The sequence below is a fragment of the Culex pipiens genome, chromosome 1, assembly GCF_016801865.2.
Source record: "Culex pipiens pallens isolate TS chromosome 1, TS_CPP_V2, whole genome shotgun sequence".
NCBI lineage: Eukaryota > Metazoa > Arthropoda > Insecta > Diptera > Culicidae > Culex > Culex pipiens.
The window spans coordinates 115,975,704-115,999,833 of NC_068937.1; the positions used below are offsets into that span (position 1 = coordinate 115,975,704).

General features: G+C 45.3%; 6 protein-coding genes across 10 annotated transcripts in view; 2 read left to right on the forward strand and 4 right to left on the reverse strand.

The window, feature by feature from the left end:
- Positions 1-3,349: 3,349 nt before the first annotated feature.
- On the reverse strand, positions 3,350-4,469 carry LOC120416309 (uncharacterized). Its single transcript, XM_039578034.2, has 2 exons — positions 4,310-4,469; positions 3,350-4,254 (listed from the first exon to the last, which is right to left on the reverse strand). Exons 1-2 carry the CDS (start codon positions 4,370-4,372, stop codon positions 3,406-3,408), a joined length of 912 nt encoding a protein of 303 aa, XP_039433968.1. The 5' UTR covers positions 4,373-4,469; the 3' UTR covers positions 3,350-3,405.
- A 218-nt stretch (positions 4,470-4,687) lies between these two features.
- The window catches only part of LOC120416132 (leucine zipper putative tumor suppressor 2 homolog), a 56,702-nt gene continuing 37,259 nt past the window's right edge, over positions 4,688-24,130 (reverse strand). For 2 of the 5 annotated variants that reach the window (XM_039577804.2, XM_039577812.2), the window contains exons 3-9: positions 17,139-17,228; positions 8,557-9,130; positions 8,037-8,479; positions 7,794-7,968; positions 7,146-7,505; positions 6,987-7,079; positions 4,688-5,760 (exon numbers count right to left, since the gene is read on the reverse strand). In XM_039577804.2, coding sequence (XP_039433738.1) covers positions 4,891-5,760; positions 6,987-7,079; positions 7,146-7,505; positions 7,794-7,968; positions 8,037-8,479; positions 8,557-9,120 — 2,505 coding nt within the window. In that variant the 5' untranslated portion in view covers positions 9,121-9,130; positions 17,139-17,228 and the 3' untranslated portion in view covers positions 4,688-4,890. Of the gene's footprint in view, positions 5,761-6,986; positions 7,080-7,145; positions 7,506-7,793; positions 7,969-8,036; positions 8,480-8,556; positions 9,131-17,138; positions 17,229-17,307; positions 17,338-24,130 lie in introns of those variants that run through there. The other 3 variants (XM_052706201.1, XM_039577820.2, XM_039577827.2) reach the window with 3 other exon arrangements.
- LOC120416172 (cathepsin B-like) lies at positions 9,142-10,232 on the reverse strand. The gene has a single exon (XM_039577860.2). It carries the CDS (start codon positions 10,105-10,107, stop codon positions 9,235-9,237), a length of 873 nt encoding a protein of 290 aa, XP_039433794.1. The 5' UTR covers positions 10,108-10,232; the 3' UTR covers positions 9,142-9,234.
- On the forward strand, positions 10,280-11,597 carry LOC120416165 (cathepsin B-like). Its single transcript, XM_039577850.2, has one exon. It carries the CDS (start codon positions 10,571-10,573, stop codon positions 11,453-11,455), a length of 885 nt encoding a protein of 294 aa, XP_039433784.1. The 5' UTR covers positions 10,280-10,570; the 3' UTR covers positions 11,456-11,597.
- Positions 12,111-13,286, reverse strand: LOC120416156 (cathepsin B-like). Its single transcript, XM_039577838.2, has one exon. It carries the CDS (start codon positions 13,082-13,084, stop codon positions 12,170-12,172), a length of 915 nt encoding a protein of 304 aa, XP_039433772.1. The 5' UTR covers positions 13,085-13,286; the 3' UTR covers positions 12,111-12,169.
- Positions 14,188-15,319, forward strand: LOC120416183 (cathepsin B-like). The gene has a single exon (XM_039577869.2). It carries the CDS (start codon positions 14,372-14,374, stop codon positions 15,149-15,151), a length of 780 nt encoding a protein of 259 aa, XP_039433803.1. The 5' UTR covers positions 14,188-14,371; the 3' UTR covers positions 15,152-15,319.

The window sequence follows — 24,130 nt, forward strand, 5'->3', positions numbered from 1 at the left end:
TGAAATGGGTGCTGAAAAGTTGAACTTTTCAGCACTAGTATCGAAAAGTAACATTTTTCAGTATTGTTCTGTTTTGAACGATGAATTTTCTAAACACATGAATGTTTGACATAAAATTACATTAAATAAGCGTTTTTCGGAATTGCAAAAAATGTTGTATGCAACTCGTTGCAAAACTTGTTTTTTTTCAGCACTCGTCGTATTTATCCAACTCGGTAAACCACTATTATCAAAAAGTAACATTTTTAAATTATTTTTTTGTTTTGAACGGTGAATTTACTAAACACATGAATGTTTGACATAAAATTCATTCATGAAGCGTTTTTTGGAATTGCAAAAAATGTTGTAAGCAACTCGTTGCAAAACTTGATTTATCAGCACTCGTCGTATTTATCCAACTCGGTAAACCTCGTTGGATAAATGTACGACTCGTGCTGAAAAAATCTTCTTTTTGCAACTTGTTGCATAAACTACTATTAATCTACCGAAGCAATCAGGCTTAGTGATTTTTCATGCTAGAAAACTTAAATTTTCACCGAGACCTAAATTCTAAAACACAAAATTTCAAGGTAATTTAACGCAACGTTAATACTGTTCAAATAACCTTGAAAATGTCATGTTGAAATTACAGAAGGTACTCTCTATAATTTATTTTATTCTATTTTTATAATTTATTTTATCTATTTCACATGTTATGTTTCTCCAAATCAGAACAAGGTTCAACAGTGTTGTCTAGCAAAAATGAATAAAAACCTTTTTTTAACAGATTTTTATTTGAAAAAATGACTCTGCTGAACAACTATTCGAGGGGTTTGAGAGAAATTGAGAGTTGATCGTTTTTATATTGTATTGAAAAGTTCAACTTCTCAGCACTTGTATCGAAAAGGAATATTTTTTAGTACCGTAAACCGGGGTGACTTTGAAAGGATTTCAATTTGTTTTTAGAATATTTTCAAACAAGGGTTTTCTCAAGATTATTATTTTTAAAACATGTACTGGGATAGGCCACACAATTTTGCACTATTTTGGAAAAAAAGTTTTTTCAACAGTGTTTAGAAAAATAGTTACGTTAAAAATTCTTAGTTTAAATTCCGGGGTGACTTTGATAGTCTTAGTTTTTTTTGTTTGAATCATATTTAAGATATTCAAGCTTTATTTGTACGTTAAATGTACCATCACTAAAGTAGCTGATACAGTTTTTAAGAAAATAAAAATCAATGTTTATGTTTAGTTAACACAGTTTATAAGCTTTTCAACAAAATACACATAAATTTCAGGTAAAATTGTTAAAATTTGTTAAAACTAGTTTTGTTTATGAAATTATTGATTATTGCATATTATAGGGGAGAGTGGGGAGACTTGATCCCCGGGGACACTTGATCCCAAGCCTGTATCTCGTCAGCATGTGGGTAAAACAATTAGTTTTGTTCTAGAAAGTTGTGCGAAATTGACTAAAACTCATTGTAGAAAACAAAGAAAAATTTAAAAAATGTTTAGATTGAGTTACACACAATTTTCTAAAATGTGCTGCAAAAAACTTCCAAGAGATCTTTTTTTCTTTGTTTTGATAAGTATAGAAAATATTCAAAAGTTATTCAAAAAAATTTGTTTTTATACATGAATTGTTTGATAAACATATCAACTCCAAAACCCTTACGCATTTTACATTAAATTTATCGTCATACTATTTTTACAATCAATTGTTTAAAAAATTGCGTTTAGGAAGACTTGATCCCTGCATTTTTACAGTCACTGGAATCAGCTGAGCTTGAGCTGGGTTTTCGTACATAGTTTCCTTTAGTATAGTTGTACATAACTTACTGCAGTTTGAACCATATTTCAAAAGTTTTGTAAACAAAAATTACCAGCTTTTGCAAACATGCTCAATTTTGGTCTTAAAAAGAAAATTTTATGTTTTTGAATATTTTGCATGCTAAACTTGTTATATTTTGAATACAAACGTACAGGTTTAATGTAAAATTGCTACTTATAGAAAATTAAAAGTTTGGATGAATAAGAAACATTTTGCTTAAGATTTCTTCAAAATGTTGAAAGGGGGATCAAATTACCCCCAACATTTTGAAAATGCCGGTTTAAAATATTTTTTTAAAACGCTTGGCATGATTCGAAGAGTTTATCTGATGAAATATCCTTATCAGGCAATCATACTATGTGTAAGCTTTCAATTCATGCAAAAAGTTCATAGTTTTGTGAGAAATTGACAGAGTTATGTGCGATACAAAAAAGGGGATCAAGTCTCCCCACTCTCCCCTACTGAATTCGAAGCACGAATCACAAGTTTCTATATTTTACAAGAAATTTGTTCAACTAAAATTGACTTTAAATTTGGAGATTTTTTAAATTGTTTTTCAAAAATACATATTATTTATTATTCACAAACTTATTTAACCTTCTCCTAGTGAAAAATTTTCCAAAGAATTCGTAAATGTATTCCGTTTTCCGATTCAAAATCGTGTTCATTGAAAAAATCTTGACACTTTGAGAAGTTTAAAATAATGACTTTTTGAACTTTTCCAATTTTTTTGAAAAGTTCTTTTTGAGGTACTTTGAACACTTCTCTACCAAAAAAAGCAAAGTAATCCACTTTAACGACCCCCGGGTCTTTTGTGGTCTCTGTTGCAAGTTTCTGCTCATTTCTAGGCGTCCGAAGATTGTGTGTGGTGAGTCACCAAAATCTCTTTTACGCAAATGGACCATCGTTTTACTTCCCCATCCGATAGAAGGCTTCTCTACCACGATCAGTATGATTCTAAACAATTCCGTACAATACGTCGAAGGCGTTCCGCTGCTGCTGTTTGGCTCACGAAGGTTTCCGCGTCCGAGTCCTGGCTGCTGCCGCGGTCGGCTTTGCTTTGCGTCCTAGACTCACCAGCACCACCGGACCCACCAAAGTGTTTATTTTCATTTGCGACTTAGGCGTACACGGTTACACGAGAACGTCAATATGAAAGATATTTTACAGTTGAATTAAAAGTAAAAACTTTGAAATCAGTGAGCAATGAGATTTTCAAAAACTGTAGCAGTAAAAGTTTTCATTTTCAAAACAAAAAAAAAACTTTTAATGTAGCAAATTTTAACAACTTTTTAATTCAAAAGTAAGTTACTTTTGTCATTACCGTAATATTTTTTTGTGTGCGGTAAGTCACCTTTCCAATATCATTAGTTTTAGTGCATTCAAGCAGCCAGGCCTACTGCGCAAAGTTTTATAGCAGGTGAGATTCGTTGAATTGGATTGAGTATGAGTTCGAATAGATCGAAACCCTACTCTGTGCTGTTATGAGATGTTTCTGGGAATAATAAAAAAAAAGAAAAACAAACAAACCAAACATAAAGTTAATATCAAACAAGTTTTTTTATTTCATAATTTAATAATTTACTTAGCACTTAAAAAATAGCCCGCCTCTCCAAAAATTCTTTGCGCCCTAGCAATGGCACCATCAGTTTCCTCAGAGGACCATCGTCAATCTGTTTCCGGCTCGGTTTTCCCACACAACTAAGCTTAAACTTGGTCACACTGCCAACCGCCTTTTTCGTGTCCTTCCTTAACGCGGTCGCGTAATCCTTCCCCGCGATCCGCCCTCCCTCAAAGTGCAACGATTTGCTGGACTTCCGGTTGCGGAGCTCCGTTCGGGACGTCAGCCGTTGCGTTTGGCCCGGTTCCAGCCGGTCCAGGAAGCTTGCGGGCAAATCCATACGCTGCCTTATTTCGTTGATTAGCTGCAGCGAGTCTCGGAGGTGGCCACCGGACTGGGCGCGTAGTTCCGCTCGGATGTTTTCGATTTTGCTGATGAGGGCGTGGAACTCGTTTTTGGGCTGGGAAATGTTCGCCAGCAGATTTGGCCATCGGTTGGATGGGGCGGGACGGGCTTCGTGACATATCTTGCAGGGTTTTATTGGGGGTTTGCCGCTTTGCTGGTGGGGCTTGTTGTTGACTTGCCGTTGCTGGGGCCGTTTGCGCAAGCTGGTTGTCGAGCTGGTGGGCACGGAGGGTGCCTTGCGGCGGGCATCCTCAGGGCGGTGGAGCGGTTTTGAGGGGACTCGCGTTGGCTTCAGCGGTCGCCCGCTGGTCGTTGGCCGACGGCGTGGTCCGGATGATCCATCATCGAGAAGTTTGTGCGCGTTGACGGCCCGGGAAAGGTTGGACGGACAAATGGGAGCCGTTTGCGGGCGGAACTTGTTCGACGGGATCCGCCGGGGTTTTTGCTGGAAGCTGCGTTGAACCACCGCGTAAGCCTGAGTTAAAGAATTTTGACATGAAAAGGCCACAATTGATAACATTTTCACCTACCGCTCGAGACGGGCTGTCACGGAGGAATTCCCGTACGAATCTGACTCCAGTGTTAGTGGCCATACTTGGAATAAATAATTTAATTTAAAATAGATAAATTTTAGCTCACGAACGAGACGAACTGCCAAAAGAGGAAATTTTTAAGTGAAGAAAAATCTAACTGCTGGAAACTAGGTTGCTGTGATTTTGAATTTTCGTTTTCGTTTTTCGTCCAACGTTTTAGGAAATATCCCAAAACCACGTGGAAACATTTCAGATCACTTCGATTTGAATGATATTTAAATTGAGAAGACTTTTGAACATATATTTTTCAGTTATAACCTACAACTAAAATGCTTTCGGATATGAATTAGTAAACTAAAATGACAATAGTTTGGCGATTTTTAAAGTTTGTAACGTTTATTCCATACAAAGTTGCAATAGCTTAGTCTATAAAATATAATTCGGTCTAAACGCACTGAAATAACACTTATAAACTCGGCGAATAAATTTATCTGTATCAAAAAAATGAAGAGGCAAGATTCATGCTTAACCTTACAGCGCAACTCTCACGTTGCTGAAACCTATCAAATCCGGTCATGTTAGACTTTTTCGAACTTTTTGAGCCTCTCCTCGAGGGCGGCCGTGCGCTTGCACATCTCGACGTAGTTTTGCTGCAGCTGCCGCTGGTACACCAGCACCTTCTCCTTCTCTTCGGCCCACTTTTGCCGTTCTTGCTCGAATCCGGTCCGCGCCTCCTGCAGTTCCTGCCGAAGCCGCCCGACCGTCCGATCCTTGTCCTGTGGAGGGTCTTTATCACAGTTTTTCACGGGTGCTCCGTCCTCATCTCCTTCTTCCTGCTCCCGCGTGGGCGTCATGGACTTGTAGTCGTCGTCGGACGAACTCTCCTTGTAGCTATCGTTCAGCGACGAGTCTTTGACCTCTTCGCCGGAAGTTGGCGTCGTCGTTGTCGTCGTCTTTCCGATCGTGCTCAGATCGAGCGTAATGTCCGGAAGCTTTTTGGCGTTGTACGTCTCGATGAAGCTGGACTTGTCCTCGTCCGAATAGTTGCAGATTTGGGTGTTGAGGAAGAGCTTTTTGTTCAGTTCCAGCTTGTTGTTGAAATAGTTGCGAATGATTTCGCTGCTGCTCAACTCACCCTCACCACCTTTTTTACTCTTTAAGGCATCCCCTTCGACACCCTCAGAAACACTTTTCGCAGTTTTACTGTTGTTGTTTCCATCGATCATGGTGGACTCTTCGAACTTTTGCGTCACATAGTCCAGCTTCTTCTTGTACCGGGAGTATCGGCCCGCTGGGACGCCCTCGTAGCCTCGCATGATCGAAATGTCGGACAGTTCCTTGCGTAACTTTTGAATTTCGTTGTTCATCACCACGATGATCTGGTCCTTGAAGATGATGATGCGGTTCAGCTGGGAGATCTCCAGGTCGAAGTCGAGCTCCTTTTTGATCTGAAAGGAAAGAAGCATGAGGTATTTTTTTCTGTATCTTGGTGTCCTGCAAAATCTTATACACTCAAACCCCGATGGTATGACACCAAATGAACGGGGTCACTTTTTAGTTAGACACCCCTTTTACACGGAGCTCACACAAACTACCAAACGTTTGTTTGATAGCGTGCGTAAGCCCCGTGTAAAAAGTGACAGTTCGTCACTTTGACTTTGTCAAACCACGTACAAATGTGAGCGTATTTAGTTGTTAAAAGCAGGTCGCATAACTAAATTGTGCTTTCCATTACAAAAGGGCACAACACATTTGTAAACAATAGTGTATTCCTCTCACACCTAATGTAAACTGTCATTGGAGTGAAAGGGATACACTCTTGTTTACAAAAGCGTTGTGCCCTTTGGAAACGTTAGGCTCCAAAGTAGTTCTAACGATGAGTTTCACGAAAGATCTTCGAATGATAGATTTTCATTGAAAAGCTCGGGAGTGATTTATTTTGCGTGTTTCGCCTCCTCTCTTTTTCGCCTGTGAAGAAAGTTTAAAGGCGAAAAAGATTCTTGGCGATTATTCCATCCCTGATGAACAGAAGGGTGGTTCTAAGTCAACTACCCCCGCGGTACTATCACTGAAAACTAAAATCCATGTTAAATCTTGATCTGACTACGGGAATCCCTCTAATGACTCCTAGAAGTTTGTGGGGCAAAAATCGTGCAAATGTTAACTTTTTAAATTTTTTTATGGTGTAATAATTTATCGATCCTTACGATTTATTTGTTGTGAAATATTCATAAAAAGAAATATTTCGAGTAGTCAAATCACAAGAAAAAATGTTTTTCTTGACTTATTTTTAATTTTTGAGCTCATGTTTGACCACTTAGCTACGCTTAAGTGATTTTAGAATTTTTAAATCCGAGATGGCGGCCGAAAGCGCGGTGATGAAATATAAATTTTATGTTACACTCAACCCCCGGTGGTTGGTCACTTTTTCGTTTGACACTTTTTGAGTTTGTACCCCGTTGGTTGGTCAAAGTCAAACTAAAAAGTGACGAACTGTCACTTTTTACACGGCGCTCACGAACACTATCAAAACAAATGTTTGGTAGTGTGTGTGAACTCCGTGTAAAAGGGGTGTCAAACTAAAAAGTGACCCCGTTCGTTTGACAACAGTTGGTGTCAAACCATCGGGGTTTGAGTGTATAAGAAAGTGAATGTGACTTAAAATTGCACTCACCTCAGACTTTTTCATGCTTATTTCGTCAATATTTTGCAGCTTGAGATCCGTTTTAAGCTGCAGTATTTCCTGATCCTTCGAAATCACGTCCGTCTACAAAATTAATTTGAAAATTAAAAAAAAACTCTGTTTTAACATCGCACCACCACTCCCACTCACCTGCGCCTCCTTGAGCTGGGTCTTCATGAGCGCCACCTCACCATTCCGCTGGCACAGGCTCCACTCGCTCTCCTCGAGTCGTTCCTTCAGATCGCTCACCACCCGGCGCAGCATCTGGATCTCCTCGGCGCAGTCCTTCTCGGCGAGCTTCAGGTGGCGCAGTTCGCTGTTCTGGGCCTCGAGCTGCTCCTTGCTGTGGAGGATGTCCTCCTGAAGGCGCTTTTTGTCCTGCCGCAGCTGGAAGGTCTGCATCATCAGCAGTTGCTCCAGCTTGTGGACCTTTTGGGCGCCAGCCCGCAGTCGACTCTCGTGGATCGCCTTGAGCCGGTTCAGCTCCTGCTCCCAGTGCTTTTCCTTGTCCTGTGGTTTTTTTGGTTCGGATTTGGGTTGGGAGTAGAAACAGTATGTGGTAGTATGCGGGAATGATTTTGAGGGATAGTAACTCATAGATATTGAAGAAACAGAGTGTGATAGATATGGTAAGAGTCAATGAGAGGCCGACAGATGAAAAGTAAGGAAAAGCCAAACACACACGCACTCGTTTAAAGAAAGGGATCACTAGCCGGGGTACATGCCGATAGTTTTTGTTTTGGAAAAAAACGAAGGAATAGACAAGTTAGTCTCAGCCGCTCATAAGGCGTTACCAACCTGATGAACTTTGAATATTACTTGCTCATTGTGCTCCATGGTTTGCCGGAGGTATGCCAGTTCGGAGTCGCGATCGCGCAGGGCCGCCTCCAGCTCGGAGATGCCCGAGTCGGATGGCGACGGGGCCATGTCCAGCAGGTGATCGTGGGGTGCGTACAGGCTTGCCGATTGGCTGCTGAAATGTAGACAATTGAGCGTTAGTGATCGTGTCCGAAATATCAACCACAGTTATACAACATTTACCTGGTGCTGGGATTTGGATAGGACGCGATCATGCTGTCCGGCAGCTTCAGAATCGACTCCAGACTGTCGTAAGTTTTGAACGGAATCGAGCTGGCGGTTTTCCTAAACAGTGATCCGTACCCGTGGTGGGGAAAGGACCCGTTCGGTGTCGCACTTCCTCCAGGCGTTCCAGCGCCACTTCCGACCGCTCCCAAGCTGTGAAGCGGGGTGTGGTGATGGTGGTGGTGGTGAAGGTCGGTCGTACTGCCGAACTTGTACTGAATGCTCATCGGAGGTCCCAGCGACGGCGTAGATCCGTAGCGATCGCCAAGATCGGTCAGACGGCCGCCATTGTTGGGAGTAGTAGAACTGCTGGTACTTCCGGTGCCGGTGGCGGCATAATTTGGTGTGTTACATTTGTAAGGAACTGGTTTGAAAGCGATCGGACGGATCACCTGCTTGCCCTGGATAAAAAAAACAAAAACAAAAACGCTCATGATCAAGATTAAGTTACAACTCATTTTGATATAAAGTATCTCACCTTGCCCAGTATTCCACTGCAGGATTGAATCTTGGGCGGTTTGTCGTCAACGGACAGCGAAGCCGTCATCGCCGTCGGCGTCGGTCCATCGTACCCGTTCACCGGGGTTGCGAAGCAACTGGCAGTGATCTTGGTGCTCGTATTCGCAGCCGCCGACGCTACCTTACTGCTGTTCTTGCTGTTGTTCTTCTCGAAGATCTCGCGGATGTTCTCAAAGTGTGCCTTCCGGATGCTGCTCTCGGTGGCGGCGCTTGTCGTCGTCGCCGACTGATGATGATGATCACGGGCGCCATTTTGCGAGCTGGCCGCAGACAGGCTCTGCTTGCTCAGGAAGTCCGATATCCGCTTCTGCTCGCGACGGGATTTGAGCGTTCCGGTGAAGTTGGTCTGCACGAGACTGAGCGTAGATTTCCCCCCGGCAAAGGGGTTGTTCTCGAGGGAAGACGATCGGTAGTGACCCTTTGGGCGGATCGACTGTTTGTAACTGGCCAACTGAGGCGTCGTTGAAGGGGTGGTGGCTATGATGAGAGACGACGGAGCCGCGCCGCTACTCAACGATTCCATGGCATTTGATCTGCAGGGGGAGAGAACAGAAAGGGTGTGATCATCAGCTCTGAAACTACTTACAATTAAACCAAGAAGTAAAAAAAGTTTGGGTGTGGAAATTATCAATTTTATTCAAAACTTCGGCAATCCTGCTATGACACTGGTCTCAACACCCAAATGATCGCTACCACTGGCGATCTTGAACGAACCATTATCACCCCACTTATCGCCGAAGCTATTGATCGCGATCCAATAGTCCTGGTCCAAGTCGTCGTCATGACCCCAACCAATCAACTTGATGTGTTGTTGACCCAGCAGCTCCCCAGTAGAGTGCTTATAAACGTTCGATCCGACGAATGCCACCAAGTCATCAAACATTTGAATCGTTGTTTGTACCGGTCCGTGCTCAAGGATTTCCTTCTGAATGTCAGCGACGTTCGACGACACCTTGTAAACGCGACCCCCCTTCACAATCGTATCGGCAACGGTCACGCTCATTCCAGGCTGACATTTCTCCGAACAACCCTGGACATTGCAGCTGCTCTCGAGCGTATAAGGCAAGCAATCTCCACGTGCAATCCCATCGACCACCCAAAACTCCCAAATCTTCAACGGATTACCCCCGGAACACGGTAGCGCCTCAGGGCTCGCACAGTTCGTGCAGCAACTCAGCGCATGGTACGCACTAAAGGTCGCATTCCGAGTACCATTCGAAGCAATGCACGAACGATCGGTCATGGCGGACGTCGGTGCGATCGCGTATCCACTGTGACAGCATCCCTCGTCCTGGACGTGTCCGATCGAGCGACACTGCGGCCAATGATCGCGAGCGTCGAAAGACGCCGGGAATAACGGGCTGGAACTGTACGATCCTCGCAGGGCTTCCGCTGTGGGAGAAACCTCCGAAGAATCTGTTGCTTTTGGAAGCTTGTTCTGGCGTAGATCGGCTGAGGTTCTGTTGATCTGAAGGATCACCAGTACCAAACAAGTGGCGAGCAGCTTCATGGTTAGTCAAAGACTGAGGCAATTTCGTATTGCTTTGTAAAACAATCTCGGTTCGGTGTCAATGATCTTCGTTATCAATCGAAGCAATCAATCAGGTCAGAAAAACTATTAAAAGTGAAAACAAAAATATTTATTTTCTGTTTATTATGTCTGATAAGACCTGCTTGCACGTTTGAGGTATCCCTAAAAAATCCTCGTTGAATATATAAGAGTCTAGCCTTATACAAGGTTAAACCGGGATTCAAAGTAGGAACGAAAACTCGGCGGAACAGTTTTGCACGTCATACAAATTGAAAGAATACGAATTGGGGGGAAACAGGACCGATCGGGATCACCAATTGCAAAGTAAACCCTTATCGCGGAGAGAAAATGTTGATCGTGTACCTTCTTATCAGGGAATCGATCACCACAGAGAGTATAAAATGATACGATCTTCACGATCGCCAACAGTTATTGGGTAGAGATGAATCCGTTAATCGTTGTTTTGTCCGGCCTGCTGTTGGCCTCGGCTGTGACCGCAGGTTCAACCAACACTCTGCGTCAACGTAATCCAAAGACGGGATCAAGTTCGTCGGAGGAGTACGATCGGTACTCCTCGAGATCCAGGCAGGGAAAGAACGTCCAAGCTGCTTATGGATTCGTCCCGATGACGTTCGATGCCCGCGACTACTGGGCTCAGTGCCCAAGCGTGGGACACGTTCCGAATCAGGGATGTTGCGATTCCAGCTATGCGTTGATTCCGACAGCTGTGATGACCGATCGTACCTGCATTGCGACCAACAGTTCGAACATGGTGTTCAGTGCGTTCGATGTGATCAGCTGTTGTGCGGATTGTGCCATTTACCAGAAGGACAAGTGCCGCGGAGGAGATCCTGTTGCGGTTTGGAAGTACTGGAATAAGGTTGGCATCGTGAACGAGGACTGTCTGCCGTATTCGTTCGCCAACACTTGCATTGGACAGGACTGTCCGATTCGTTGCGTTCCTGGTGCTTCCGGTACCGTTGCTGGCAACAAGAAGAAGGGTCTGGAGTACTATACGGTGATGGCTAACGTGCTGCAGATTCAGTCGGAAATTGTCCGTAACGGTCCTGTTGAAGCTAGCTTTGACATGTACTTGGACTTTGCGACCTTCAATGGCGACGGAGTGTACATGCACCGTAGTGGACCGTATCTGAACAAACACTCCGTCAAGATTATCGGCTGGGGAACTGAGAAAGGTACCCCGTACTGGCTGATTATCAACACCTTTGGCCGTGGCTGGGCAAATGAGGGAGTCGCAAAATTCCTGCGCGGCCAGAACCACTTGAACCTCGAGGCCAATGTACGCGCTGCTAAGCCCAACTACTAAGGCAAAGTACTTGCGATGTGATGCAAGTTGAATAAACAAGAAGCCATGTAATACTGATTTTATTATTTTGTTTAGAAACCCTAGATAATGAGACAGCTTCTAATGAGCTTGGATATCTCTTTGATAATTCTAAGAATACCAAATTACTTTTTTTTTCCGTTTTATTTTTTTCTGCATCGCGATGGTTTAACAATCGAGATATTCTATAAAAACCGAAAAAATACTCTATGCTATGTTGACACTCTTCATGCCCAATGTTTTTATTTCCTATCAGATATAAATTTTTTTCAAAGTCATTCCGGCAACATTTATATGGGAAATTAACTCAGAGGCCGTTTTGTCACACTTGCATGCCCTCCTACTGTTTATATTTTTGACTGTCACTCGGGACTCCGGCAACCAAATTTAATAAACTTTCAAGACAATGTATGGAGTGATTAGCTTTACAAAACGTTTGTTATTGATAGCATTGCGTACATTTCAAGCAAAACATTGTAATAGGGCCGAAGCCGAGACGTAAACTCGACGTTTGCTCAAGCTCGACTCAAGGTCATAGCAAGAGAAAAGAGAGACTCTGTATCCTTTAAATTTATTTATCTCTTCTTTCGTAAAGAATTCTTTCAACGCTGAATTTGAGTAAAACAATTGCTTTTTATTACTGCTTCACTTTTTTTTATTTCTACTCAAACAAACTCCCGTCGCAGGTGGGTCGTATTAGTAGTTGGGCATAGCAGCGCGTACACTGGTCTCAATGTTCAAATGGTTTTGGCCACGCAGAATCTTGGCGATTCCTTCATCACCCCAGCCATGGCCAAAGGTGTTCACGATCAGCCAGTACGGGGTCTCGTTATAAGTTCCCCAGCCAATGATCTTGACGGAGTGCTTGTTCAGGTACGGCCCATTTCGGTGGATGTACACCCCTTCGCCACTGAAGGTCGCAAAGTCCAAGAACATATCGATGCTTGCTTCAACAGGTCCATTTTTGAAAATTTCATTCTGGATTTGCTGTACGTTAGGCATCACTGTGTAGTATTCCAGTCCCTTCTTCTTGTTGAAAGCGACGGTACCGGAAGCACCAGGAACGCAACGAATCGGACAGTCCTGTCCGATGCAAGTGTTGGCGAACGAATACGGCAGACAGTCCTCGTTCACGATGCCAACCTTATTCCAGTACTTCCAAACCGCAACAGGATCCCCACCGCGGCACTTGTCCTTCTGATAGATGGCACAATCCGCACAACAGCTGATCACATCGAACGCACTGAACACCATGTTGGAGCTGTTGGTCGCAATGCAGGTACGATCGGTCATCACAGCTGTCGGCACCAACGCATAGCTGGAATCACAACATCCCTGATTCGGAACGCGTCCCACGCTGGGACACTGAGCCCAGTAGTCACGGGCATCGAACGTCGCCGGGAAGTTACCATAGACAGCTTGGTTTGCGTACTTTCCCTGTTGTTGCTGCTGCTGCTGCGGACGGTACATAGATCCCGAGTAACGGTTGTACTCCTCTGAGGAATCGGAACCCGATGAGTAGGGATTGCGACGACGCGCGGCGTTGTTAGACCCGGCGGCCACGGCCGAAGCCAACAGCAGACCGGACAGAACAACAGTTATCGGATTCATCTCCACGCGAAGACTGCTGGCGATCGATTGGTGGTCGTAAGATTTTATACTCTTTTCGGCGATCGCAGTCCTGATAAGAAATACAGTTCAAAACGCGATAAGGATTTCGCTTGTTTTCCTGGCTTGACCAACGACGTACGGTCATTCACTTCAACGGAACTCTCAGGGATTGCAACTGATGATCGCGCATTGTCCTATCATAGACAGCAGGTCTCGATCGAATGAAAGTATAAAATCTTGAAATCGACATTCATTCACCGGCAGTCTTTGTGCGGTGATGATTCTGCTAACTCTGGTGTTGTCTGGCTTGCTTTTGGCCTCGACCGTAACGACAGCATAGGAACCATTCCGGTTCAGGGATGTTGCGATTCCAGCTATTCGCTGATACCGGCGGCTGTGATGACAGATCATACCTGCATAGCGACCAACAGCTCTAAGATGGCTTGGAACCACTGCTGTGCTGTGAACATTGCTGGAACTTCTGGAAGGAAAATTGATTCGGTGGAGATTCGGCTGATGTTTGGAAGTATTGATCTACGATTGACATAACAAAACGATGAGTGTTTTCCATGTATTCGTACATAACCTTAAGATCATTGGTTGGCCTGACCTATGCATACTCTAGCGACTGTAGACACCAGACCTGTCCGAGTCGATGCGCTAGTTCAAGTTCTTCATTTGACGCACGCACCAAGTGGCCCCACTGTCCGGGCATTGCACGTGCTCTCGATCACGGAATGCTGTTATGGCAGCTACGCTCTGATTCCAACCTCGGTCATAAAGAGCGATAAACGCAAGGGCTTGATGTCCTATACACTGCACTCAGACGTACAGGAAATGACAATAGGTCCGGTTGAGGCCACTTTTCAAATGTACTTTGACTTTGCGACATTCGAAGGCAATGGAATCTATCGTCACGTCGAGGGACCACTTCTTGGAGTTTACCATGTCAAAATCGTTGGGTGGGGTACTCAGGGTGGTACTGATTACTGGCTCATCAGCAGTAGCTTTGGAAAAAAGGGGGGTAAAGGAGGCTTCGGAAAGTTCTTACGTGGTGAGAGCAACGTGCATGGTGGAGTACCTGAAGGGTTTTTAAAAATGATTGTTTCAGTGAACGTGAATAAATATCTTGCTTTGCCTCAATAACCACATATTTGTTTTACAAAATTACTCCCACACGCAACCGAACGTGACATTCCTCCCATAAGTAATGCTGATATGACCAGTTGTTCCTGGTTATAAAACCACCCCCGTTGATCCAGCACTCTTAGTCTCTCATGAGTCACAATGAAATTAATACTTATATTACTGTTCTGGATCGTTGCATCCGCCAGTGCCCAACTAATCCCAACCTCGTTCGACGCTCGGACGCGCTGGCCGAACTGTCCCTCGATCGCTCTGATCCCAAACCAGGGCTGTTGCAATAGTAGCGCCTTCCAGATCCCGGCCGCCGTCATAACCGATCGAGCCTGCATCCGTTCCAACGGAAGAAGCACCCGGACTTACAGTGCGTACGATGCGCTCGCTTGCTGCACGGATTGTCCGTTTTCCCAGCTGTTCAAGTGCGCTGGAGGGGATCCGTTGAAGGTGTGGAACTACTGGGCTACGACCGGACTGGTGTCGGACAGCTGCATGCCGTTCTCGCTGAGCCCGCTTTGTTTGGGGTTCAACTGTCCGCTGTTGTGTGCTCCAGGGTACGCGGGATCGATTGTCGGTGACAGAAGAAAGGGTTTGGAGGTGGTAACGGTAGCGCCTAACGTGACCGCTATCCAGTCTGAAATCATCCTGAACGGTCCAGTTGAAGCTAGCTTTGACCTGTACTTAGACTTTGTGAACTTGAATCAGAATCAGGTGTACAACTCGCGTAGCGGACCAAACCTGGGTAGACAATCCGTCAAGATCATCGGATGGGGAGTGGAAAACGGTACCGAATATTGGCTGATCACCAGTACCTTTGGCATTGGTTGGGGCAACCAGGGAACCGCCATGTTCTTGCGGGGTGTAAATCACCTCGGTATTGAATCGCATGTCCATTGTGGAACTCCCAATGTCGAATCAGTGCATTAAAAATGTGTTCAACAAATTTCGTGTTTGTGTATTTATTTACTGAGTTTACTCTCCAAAATGAGCGTGAATATTGTAATCACTGCCTCAGAGGGAGAGACCCTCATCTATAGTAAACCACGGCTAGTGTGACGAATCAGTCGCGCACATTACGCAACCAACCGTGGGTTCTCGACCCATGGCTTTCTACCTAAGGTACTCGCGATTGAGTGTGTAGTAGTGCGGTTGTCAAAATCGTTATCTCTGACTCTCTCACTCCACTGACACTGACATTGTTTATGTTTTGGTTTTCCTGGCACGGTCCATTGTTCGTTTGTTATTGTTTTGGTTTTAGTGGCACGGAGTCATGCACTCACACTAATGCAAAGCAAGATCGCGAGTACCTATGATATACAGCCTTGTTCTCGACCGTTACAGTTCTTCCATCTCCCCCCTATGGACGAGACGCGCAGGGGTCCTGTGTGCCGGAGGGAAGGGTCCGCTGAAGGTTCACCGGCTGACCATCCAACCAGCCCGGGCAGAGTTCTCACGGTCTCTAACGAATCAACCGCGAGAGGTCTCAGGAGGCTGTGCGCTGCGCTACCATGACGACCGAAGTTGGTGGGGTCCTCCTGAGAGAGAAGTGGCCGAGCAGGCAGAAATGCCCAGACGTAATTTATTTTATTGCCTGGCAGCTATATTTTGCTTTGTTGTTGTTTTGGAAGTGATGGTGGACGACACCACAACGTTCGCGCGGTCTGCTGATCCCTTGCGCACGTACATTCACACACACACAGACAGGGGAAACGAGCCTCTCATGAATGTATGTTGTTTACTGTTAATGTAGTAAAAATAACAACAAAGCAGGCTCTGGCGGGGACGAGTGACGGGCGAAATCCGCGCGAACCATTCGCATCGTCGGGGATATTCATTCATGCTGGGGTCATAGGGGAGGTTGACCAGTTTGATTACACCTAAATCCCGATTTTTTTTGACACTGACTATTGTCAAATGAATGGTTCCACTTTATGATTGACACCCCTTTCACATGGCACTCGAATGCACAACAAATAATTAGTTTTGTCTTCAGAGTTCTTCAAACTCGGAAATTGAACTCACGAACTTTGGATTGCGAGTTTTAATTTTCATGTCTTGAAATGACCACTCCCCCCTTATTCGGATCTTGCCCAGATCCGCATTAGCAGCACAACAAAATCGAAAACATTTGCATCGGCTCGGCAATTCAGAGGGATCGCCCCGAGGCATGCTGCAGTGAACTAAATCTCCAACGCAGTCGCCACCATCATCATCGTCGCCGCCGCCTCCTGAGACTCATAATGGTCTCACAGCTCGACTTTTTTTCAGGCAACCCCAAAACTTAATTATAGGATTTATGGAACGCATTCGACTTGGACAACGACTGCTTGGATCACCCTCTCAAGTGTAGATTGCGATCGCCATTCGTCGCCATAATGGCGACGATCCAGATTTTGACAGTTCTGGATAACTTCCTGCAGCGCAGAGCCCCGCTAAAAGGTTGTCGTCATTCTGCAATCATGTGCAAAGTATGTGCCATGGTGAACTACAATGGTGGTTGGCCTTGAACCGCGATCGATGGCAGCAAGCGAAACACGTGTGCGAACCCACGAAACCGTATGGTCAGTTGATTTCGTTAGTCTAAGTAACGGCTTAAGCGGATCATAGAGGCGCCAGCGGCGGTGGCATAATGAGTCAGCTGTTGACTTGGCAGCTGTGCCTACCACGACAAAGGTGACAACACAAGTCGCTGGAGGTAAAACAATCGTAAACTGTGAAGTGTGGTTCCCGCTAGTTGGAGTTTATAGCACAAAAATTAGAAGCTGCTTTCCCCGAGAGGTCGAATCAGGTTAACGAATCAGAAAGTCGGAATCATCAATTCACTGCTATTGGCACCTTCTACGGTGAGAAAATCAATCAACACCGCCATTATGGCGACATTGCCATAAAAAAGGCCTTCCCTTAAATCACTCACCTGACGTTTCAACCACGCCCGAGCACGTCCCCTTCACTCTCACTCTCACAGGATCGTTGACGTTTGCGGTTGCAACATGTACGCGGCGATCTGTAAACAAAGCGAAACAAATAGATAAACGTCAGATTAGTTCTGCACGGTGACTCGATGTGATGAAACAATATTGTACCATAGCACGTTGCTTGGTGTTGTGACAGCGGTACAGGCGCGCACTCCACTTGATGGATGTTATTTGTTTACTATTTACTACTTCTGGCTACTGGACTATCAAGCGCTACAACTCGTGAAAAAAGCAGAGTTGTTTTTCACTGAGCTCAACCATTGGAATATGTACCGAGTAGATCTTCATTTCGCTAGTTTGGCAACACTGGTTGTACCATAACAATTATTTTTGTGTTTTTTTTAAAGACTTCATCGCACAAATTTAATGGCACATGTTAGGTTGACATTTGGCGAAGAAGTATCAATCCCCGTCAATCTTTCCACCTTCATGGCATGAGAAAACTTACCAATGAAACGTTTCAAAAAAAGGTGCAGTGGTAATGATACAGGCATAACCATCATGACGAAGAACTTCGGACACAAAAGTTAATGATTTTTTTTTATAGTTTTATTATTTGCGTTTCTTGGCCACAAAATCAATCAAGAAACGGTTATTTCTTAAGATCTATTTATTTCTGCTTTAAGATCTTATGGTATTTCTGCTTTAAGATCTTATGGTATTTCTGCTCTAAGATCTTATGGTATTTTTACGTTGGATAACGTCTAAAGTTTTGAAACGCTTCACAGCTAATCGTAATGTCAAGATTTGCGTGCCAGTTGATTTGAAATCATTTCATCAATTAAACTTTTGGGATTGAACAATTTTTTAGAAATATTTTGAAATAATAAAAAGCCATTATCAGGACTCCAATTCATTACAGAGAGCCAGTCTGAACCATGTGTTAAAGATTTTCTTTGCGTCACAACAAATTTGAATCACATTAAACGATTTATTCCCACACATTACAAGACTTTTTTCTCGTTTTGACGTTTCTACGGCGTCCTCTCTGCCTTCCTACGGCATTCGCCACCTAGATTTCTTCGTTCCACGAAATCCCAAAACGAAAATCTATTTCATTTGCGTACTCAAATCATTCTCGACAGTCTACGAGGAAGGGACGACACAGCGGCAACAAAGATAGCTGAAGGCGGAGAAGCATCGCGGCGAAGGGGCAGACCGAACCTGGAAGGGTTCAATGTTGTTCGCGATGTGGAAATGTTTTGGCAAGGCTCTTGCCAGCCATCGGCGATAGCCAAGTAAATTTCAACAGCAAGCATTAAAAAGCCCTTTTTAGGGCTCAAATTGATTACGAAAGAGTTATTCTCAATTTCAATAATTTCGCAATTATCGATTTATTACCCCCAGCGATTTATTACTCATATTGCCAAAAAGTTCAAGATGGTATGTCAGAGACATAACCGAAAGACATAGGACCAAACATTTTGAATGAGTTTTTGGATTGCTAGTGAAATCTGGGATAAGATTATTGTATTTTGTTTCATAGATTTGTCGGCAAAATTGTCCTAAATGTTCCCCCAAGGTGAACTTTCCATGAGGGCACCGGCAACTCCAGGTTGTGGCCACTACTGTCGAAATGGCCATTTGCAGGTTCAATATCAAAACAATAAATTTTGATACCCATATTGCAACAACCCGTATGTTTCGGTTAATGTTACCCTGGGCCCAAGAGGAACCTGCTTTGAGGGCACCGGCCACTCCAGGTTGTGGCCACTACTGTCGAAATGTCAATTTTAGTTCAGTATCAAAAACCATGAATTTTGATACCCATATTGCCACAACTCGTATGGTTCTTTAAATGTCCCCCGGGCCCCGGGAGAACCTGCTTCGAGGGCACCAGCCAGTACAGGTTGTGGCCACTACTGCCGAAATGGCCATTTTCATGTTCAGTATCAAAAACCATGAATTTTGATACCCATATTGCCAAAACTCGTATGGTTCTTTAAAAGGCCCTCCGGGCCCCGGGGGAACCTTCTTTGAGGGCACCGGCCACTCCAGGTTTTAGCCACCACTGCCGAAATGGCCATTATCATGTTCAGTATCAAAAACCATGAATTTTGATACCCATATTGCCAAAACTCATATGGTTCTGTAAAAGGCCCTCCGGGCCCCGGGGGAACCTTCTTTGAGGGCACCGGCCACTCCAGGTTTTAGCCACCACTGCCGAAATGGCCATTTTTATGTTCAGTATCAAAAACCATGAATTTTGATACCCATATTGCCACAACTCATATGGTTCTGTAAATGTCCCCCCAGACCCCGGGGGAACCTGCTTTGAGATCACCGGCCACTCCAGGTTTTGGCCACCACTGTCGAAATGGCCATTTTCATGTTCAGTATCAAAAACCATAAATTTTCATACCCATATTGCCAAAACTCGTATGGTTCTGTAAAAGGCCCTCCGGGCCCCGGGGGAACCTTCTTTGAGGGCACCGGCCACTCCAGGTTTTGGCCACCACTGTCGCGAAATGGCCATTTTCATGTTCAGTATCAAAAACCATAAATTTTGATACCCATATTGCCAAAACTCGTATGGTTCTGTAAATGTCCCCCCAGGCCCCGGGGGAACCTTCTTTGAGGGCACCGGCCACTCCAGGTTTTGGCCACCACTGGCGTAAACAAAATCTTTGAACGAATTGGGGGAAGCTTCCTGGCTGACCCGGCTGTGCATCCCGGGGCCGTGACTAATTACACGAGCTCGTAGTAGATTCGTTGTACTAACCCATACAACAGGGCTACAACAATTTTCACACAGTCTACTAGGTTAAACGATTTTACTCCACTGCCTAAAAGTTGCCTCCGCTGGCGGTTTTGCTCTTCCCCGGGTGTATCTGTAGTTGGTCGCAGTCTTTGATGGCCTTTTCAGGTGACGAATTTAGATACATCAATCGAACATCCGTGGAAGGGAAACTCGACGCATCGAACCCAATCAGCGTGTACCATGAAACGGGAGTGTGTATGTATGGTGTGTCATTCTACGGCATTCGCACACAATTTGCCCTCTTCGGTGCTGCTCTCCGATTCTCTCTCTCTCTCTCTCTCTAGAAAATAAAGGTAATTTTTCAGAAGAAATCCTTCTCCGGTAGAGAGAATTTGGGGCTCTCTCTCTCCCTGCTGCTGCTGCTTCACCCGTCTGCGGCTCAGATATTATGAGCCGACAGCCGACCCGACTTGTTCAGCATCTCGGTGGCAACTAAGTGGAGTGGAAAGGGTAGAACGCATTTTTATACTTCTACTTCGCTATTACTTCCCCTCTTTTCACAAGCACGCAAGATTTTTTCCTCATTTTGCCGTTCCTACTGCATTCTCTCTGCCTTCCTACTGCATTCGCCACCAAGATTTGATCGTTCCGCGATATGCCAAAACAAAAATCTATAAATATAGGTCGATTTGTCATTTTCGCAATCATTTCACTCTCGACTTTCAACGAGGAAGGGACGACGCGTCAGCAAATGAGGAAAGGTGAAGGCGAGAAACAGACACGGTAGTCTCGAGCAGGGCCGCAGTTCCCGGTCGGACGAGTCAACCAAACCGGGAATACCTGACGGCGGAGATGCTTGAGCTGAGGATAAAGTTGAAGCGGTCAACGTCGTTTCGATGGGGCTTTTTCTGAGCCAGTGTTTTTTGAAGGCTGTTGCCAGCAATCGGCGACGGCTCCAAATTTTCGAAAAAGTTATTCTGACTTGTGCATTTTTGCAGCAGGCGATTTTTCCCTCTCCGTGCTCACACACACACACACACACACACACACACAAGCGCGTATGACATTCTACCACACAGAAACAGTGGTTTCATGCTAACTCTGTGGTGAAATGATATTTATTCGATCTTTTTTTAAATTTTTAGGGAACATTCTTAGAGGGAAATTTTGAAGGAACAACTCTTTCGTGAGATATTTGGTGGCCCTGAAAAGGGCCGTTTGTTTATCAAATCTTCCGCGAAGTGTAGTGCTTCATTCGAGCCGCTTCTCCGGTCAACGTTGAGGAAGATGTCCATGGCTTTGGTCTGGGTCAACCTGCATCAGCACCACGTTCCTAAGTGCTACTTGCGGCGGGGCTTTTGCTTCTTGTCCGTTACACTTGCGATGGTGGAGGAGCTGCTCTTCTTCTTTCCCGATGGTCTGCAGTGGCGATTCGTTCCGAAGTTCCGATCCTTCGGGGTGATGGCGGCCAGATTCGTTTCGTCAACCAGCGGACGGGCCGCGGGCTTGGCCGGTTTCCTCTCTCCTTCGGAACCTTGGCCTGTGGTTTGCTTCTCCTGCGGTGCAGCGGTTGTTCTTCGTTGTTTGTCCGTTGGGCTGCCTAGGGAAATTTTCGCCTTCTGCGCCCTCTTCTGCTGCAGCTGATGTGGCCTCGACGACGATCCAAAAATTATGAGCTGAAGTGGGGCGCAGCAGGCTGAGATTTTTGGACTGCACGCGCTTACATTCACACACACACATATGTAATCGCTCGTAAATTTCGAGGTGATTCTGATAGAGTTATCTAAGCCAGCTCTCACGCACACTAGCACGCCATTTGTTTTGCTGGACTGTACAAAATTTAACCTCAATCTTTTTCGTGTACGTACACGCAATACATACGCACGTAGATAACTCTATTCCGAGGCTGGATTTAATTTCATTTCCGTTTTGCGTAACCGTGCAGCAACATCACAGAGGAGCAGCTACATTTTGATACCTTTATTGCCCCAACTCTTATGGTTCCGCCAATTTCAAATTTCATGTCCAGTATCAAAAACCCTGAAGTTTGATACTTATATTGCCGCAACTCGTATGGTTCCACAAATGTCCCCCCATCGGAACACGCCCGAGGGATCCGGTCATTCCGGATTGTGGCCACTACTGCCGAAATGTCAAATTTCATGTCCAGTATCAAAAACCCTGAAGTTTGATACCCATATTGCCCCAACTCTTATGGTTCCGCAAATGTCCCCTCATCGGAACACCCCCGAGGGTCACTCCGGATTGCGGCCACTACAAATTTCATGTCCAGTATCAAAAACCCTGAAGTTTGATACCCATATTCCCCCAACTCTTATGGTTCCGCAAATGTCCCCTTATCGGAACATCCCCGGGGCCTACGGCCACTCCAGGTGGTGGCCACTACTGCCAAAATGTCATATTTCATGTCCAGTATCAAAAACCCTGAAGTTTGATACTTATATTGCCCCAACTTTTATGGTTCCGCAAATGTCCCCTTATCGGAACATCCCCGGGGCCTACGGCCACTCCAGGTGGTGGCCACTACTGCCAAAATGTCAAATTTCATGTCCAGTATCAAAAACCCTTAAGTTTGATACCCATATTGCCCCAACTCTTATGGTTCCGCAAATGTCCCCTTATCGGAACATCCCAGGGGCCTCCGGCCACTCCAGGTTATGGCCACTGCTGCCAAAATGTCAAATTTCATGTCACGTATCAAAATCCCTAAAGTTTGATACCCATATTCCCCCAACTTTTATGGATCTGCAAATTTCCCCCTATCGGAACACCCCCGGGGCCTCCGGCCACTCCAGGTGGTGGCCACTACTGCCGAAATGTCAAATTTCATGTCCAGTATCAAAAACCCTAAAGTTTGATACCCATATTGCCCCAACTCTTATGGTTCCCCAAATGTCCCCTTATCGGAACATTCCCGGGGCCTCCGGCCACTCCAGGTGGTGGCCACTACTGCCAAAATGTCAAATTTCATGTCCAGTATCAAAATCCCTTAAGTTTGATACCCATATTTCCCCAACTCTTATGGTTCCGCAAATGTCCCCTTATCGGAACATCCCCGGGGCCTCCGGCCACTCCAGGTGGTGGCCACTACTACCAAAATGTCAAATTTCATATCCAGTATCAAAATCTCTTTTGTTTGATACCTATATTGCCCCAACTCTTATGGTTCCGCAAATGTCCCCTTATCGGAACATCCCCGGGGCCTCCGGCCACTCTAGGTTGCGGCCATTACTGCCAAAATGTCAAATTTCATGTCCAGTATCAAAATCCCTAAAGTTTGATACCCATATTCCCCCAACTCTTATGGTTCCGCAAATGTCCCCCTATCGGAACACCCCCGGGGCCTCCGGCCACTCCAGGTGGTGGCCACTACTGCCAAAATGTCATATTTCATGTCCAGTATCAAAATCCCTTAATTTTGATACCCATATTGCCCCAACTCTTATGGTTCGGCAAATGTCCCCTTATCGGAACATCCCCGGGGCCTCCGGCCACTCTAGGTTGCGGCCATTACTGCCAAAATGTCAAATTTCATGTCCAGTATCAAAATCCCTGAAGTTTGATACCAATATTGCCCCCACACTTATGGTTCGGCAAATGTCCCCTTATCGGAACATCCCCGGGGCCTCCGGCCACTCTAGGTTGCGGCCATTACTGCCAAAATGTCAAATTTCATGTCCAGTATCAAAATCCCTGAAGTTTGATACCAATATTGCCCCCACACTTATGGTTCCGCAAATGTCCCCTTATCGGAACATCCCCGGGGCCTCCGGCCACTCTAGGTTGCGGCCATTACTGCCAAAATGTCAAATTTCATGTCCAGTATCAAAATCCCTAAAGTTTGATACCAATATTGCCCCCACACTTATGGTTCCGCAAATGTCCCCTTATCGGAACATTCCTGGGGCCTCCAGGTGGTGGCCACTACTGCCAAGCGCTTGCGAGAGGAGCTGAGCTCCTCTCGCTTCGGTGGTAGACCACCGACTGAAGCCAGCCTTCCGATTTCCCATGGTTTTGTAGGGAAGCGGGAAGGCTAGTTCCTGAAGACGCCACCTAGTGGCGCTTGCGAGAGGAGCTGAGCCTTCAAATTTCCCGTGGTTTTGTAGGAAAGAGAGAAGGCTGGCGCTCGCGAGAAGAGCTGAGCTCCTCTCGCTTCGGTGGTAGACCACCGACTAAACTAATGCTGTGGAGGGGGTGGCGTTTATATTT

Bases quoted from the DNA above. Each gene is read 5' to 3' on its own strand.
- LOC120416309 (XM_039578034.2), bottom strand. From the start codon at position 4,372: ATGGCCACTAACACTGGAGTCAGATTCGTACGGGAATTCCTCCGTGAC. The intron at 4,255-4,309 runs GTAGGTGAAAAT...TCTTTAACTCAG, and splicing joins GTGACAGCCCGTCTCGAGCG to GCTTACGCGGTGGTTCAACG.
- LOC120416172 (XM_039577860.2), bottom strand. From the start codon at position 10,107: ATGAAGCTGCTCGCCACTTGTTTGGTACTGGTGATCCTTCAGATCAAC.
- LOC120416165 (XM_039577850.2), top strand. From the start codon at position 10,571: ATGAATCCGTTAATCGTTGTTTTGTCCGGCCTGCTGTTGGCCTCGGCT.
- LOC120416156 (XM_039577838.2), bottom strand. From the start codon at position 13,084: ATGAATCCGATAACTGTTGTTCTGTCCGGTCTGCTGTTGGCTTCGGCC.
- LOC120416183 (XM_039577869.2), top strand. From the start codon at position 14,372: ATGAAATTAATACTTATATTACTGTTCTGGATCGTTGCATCCGCCAGT.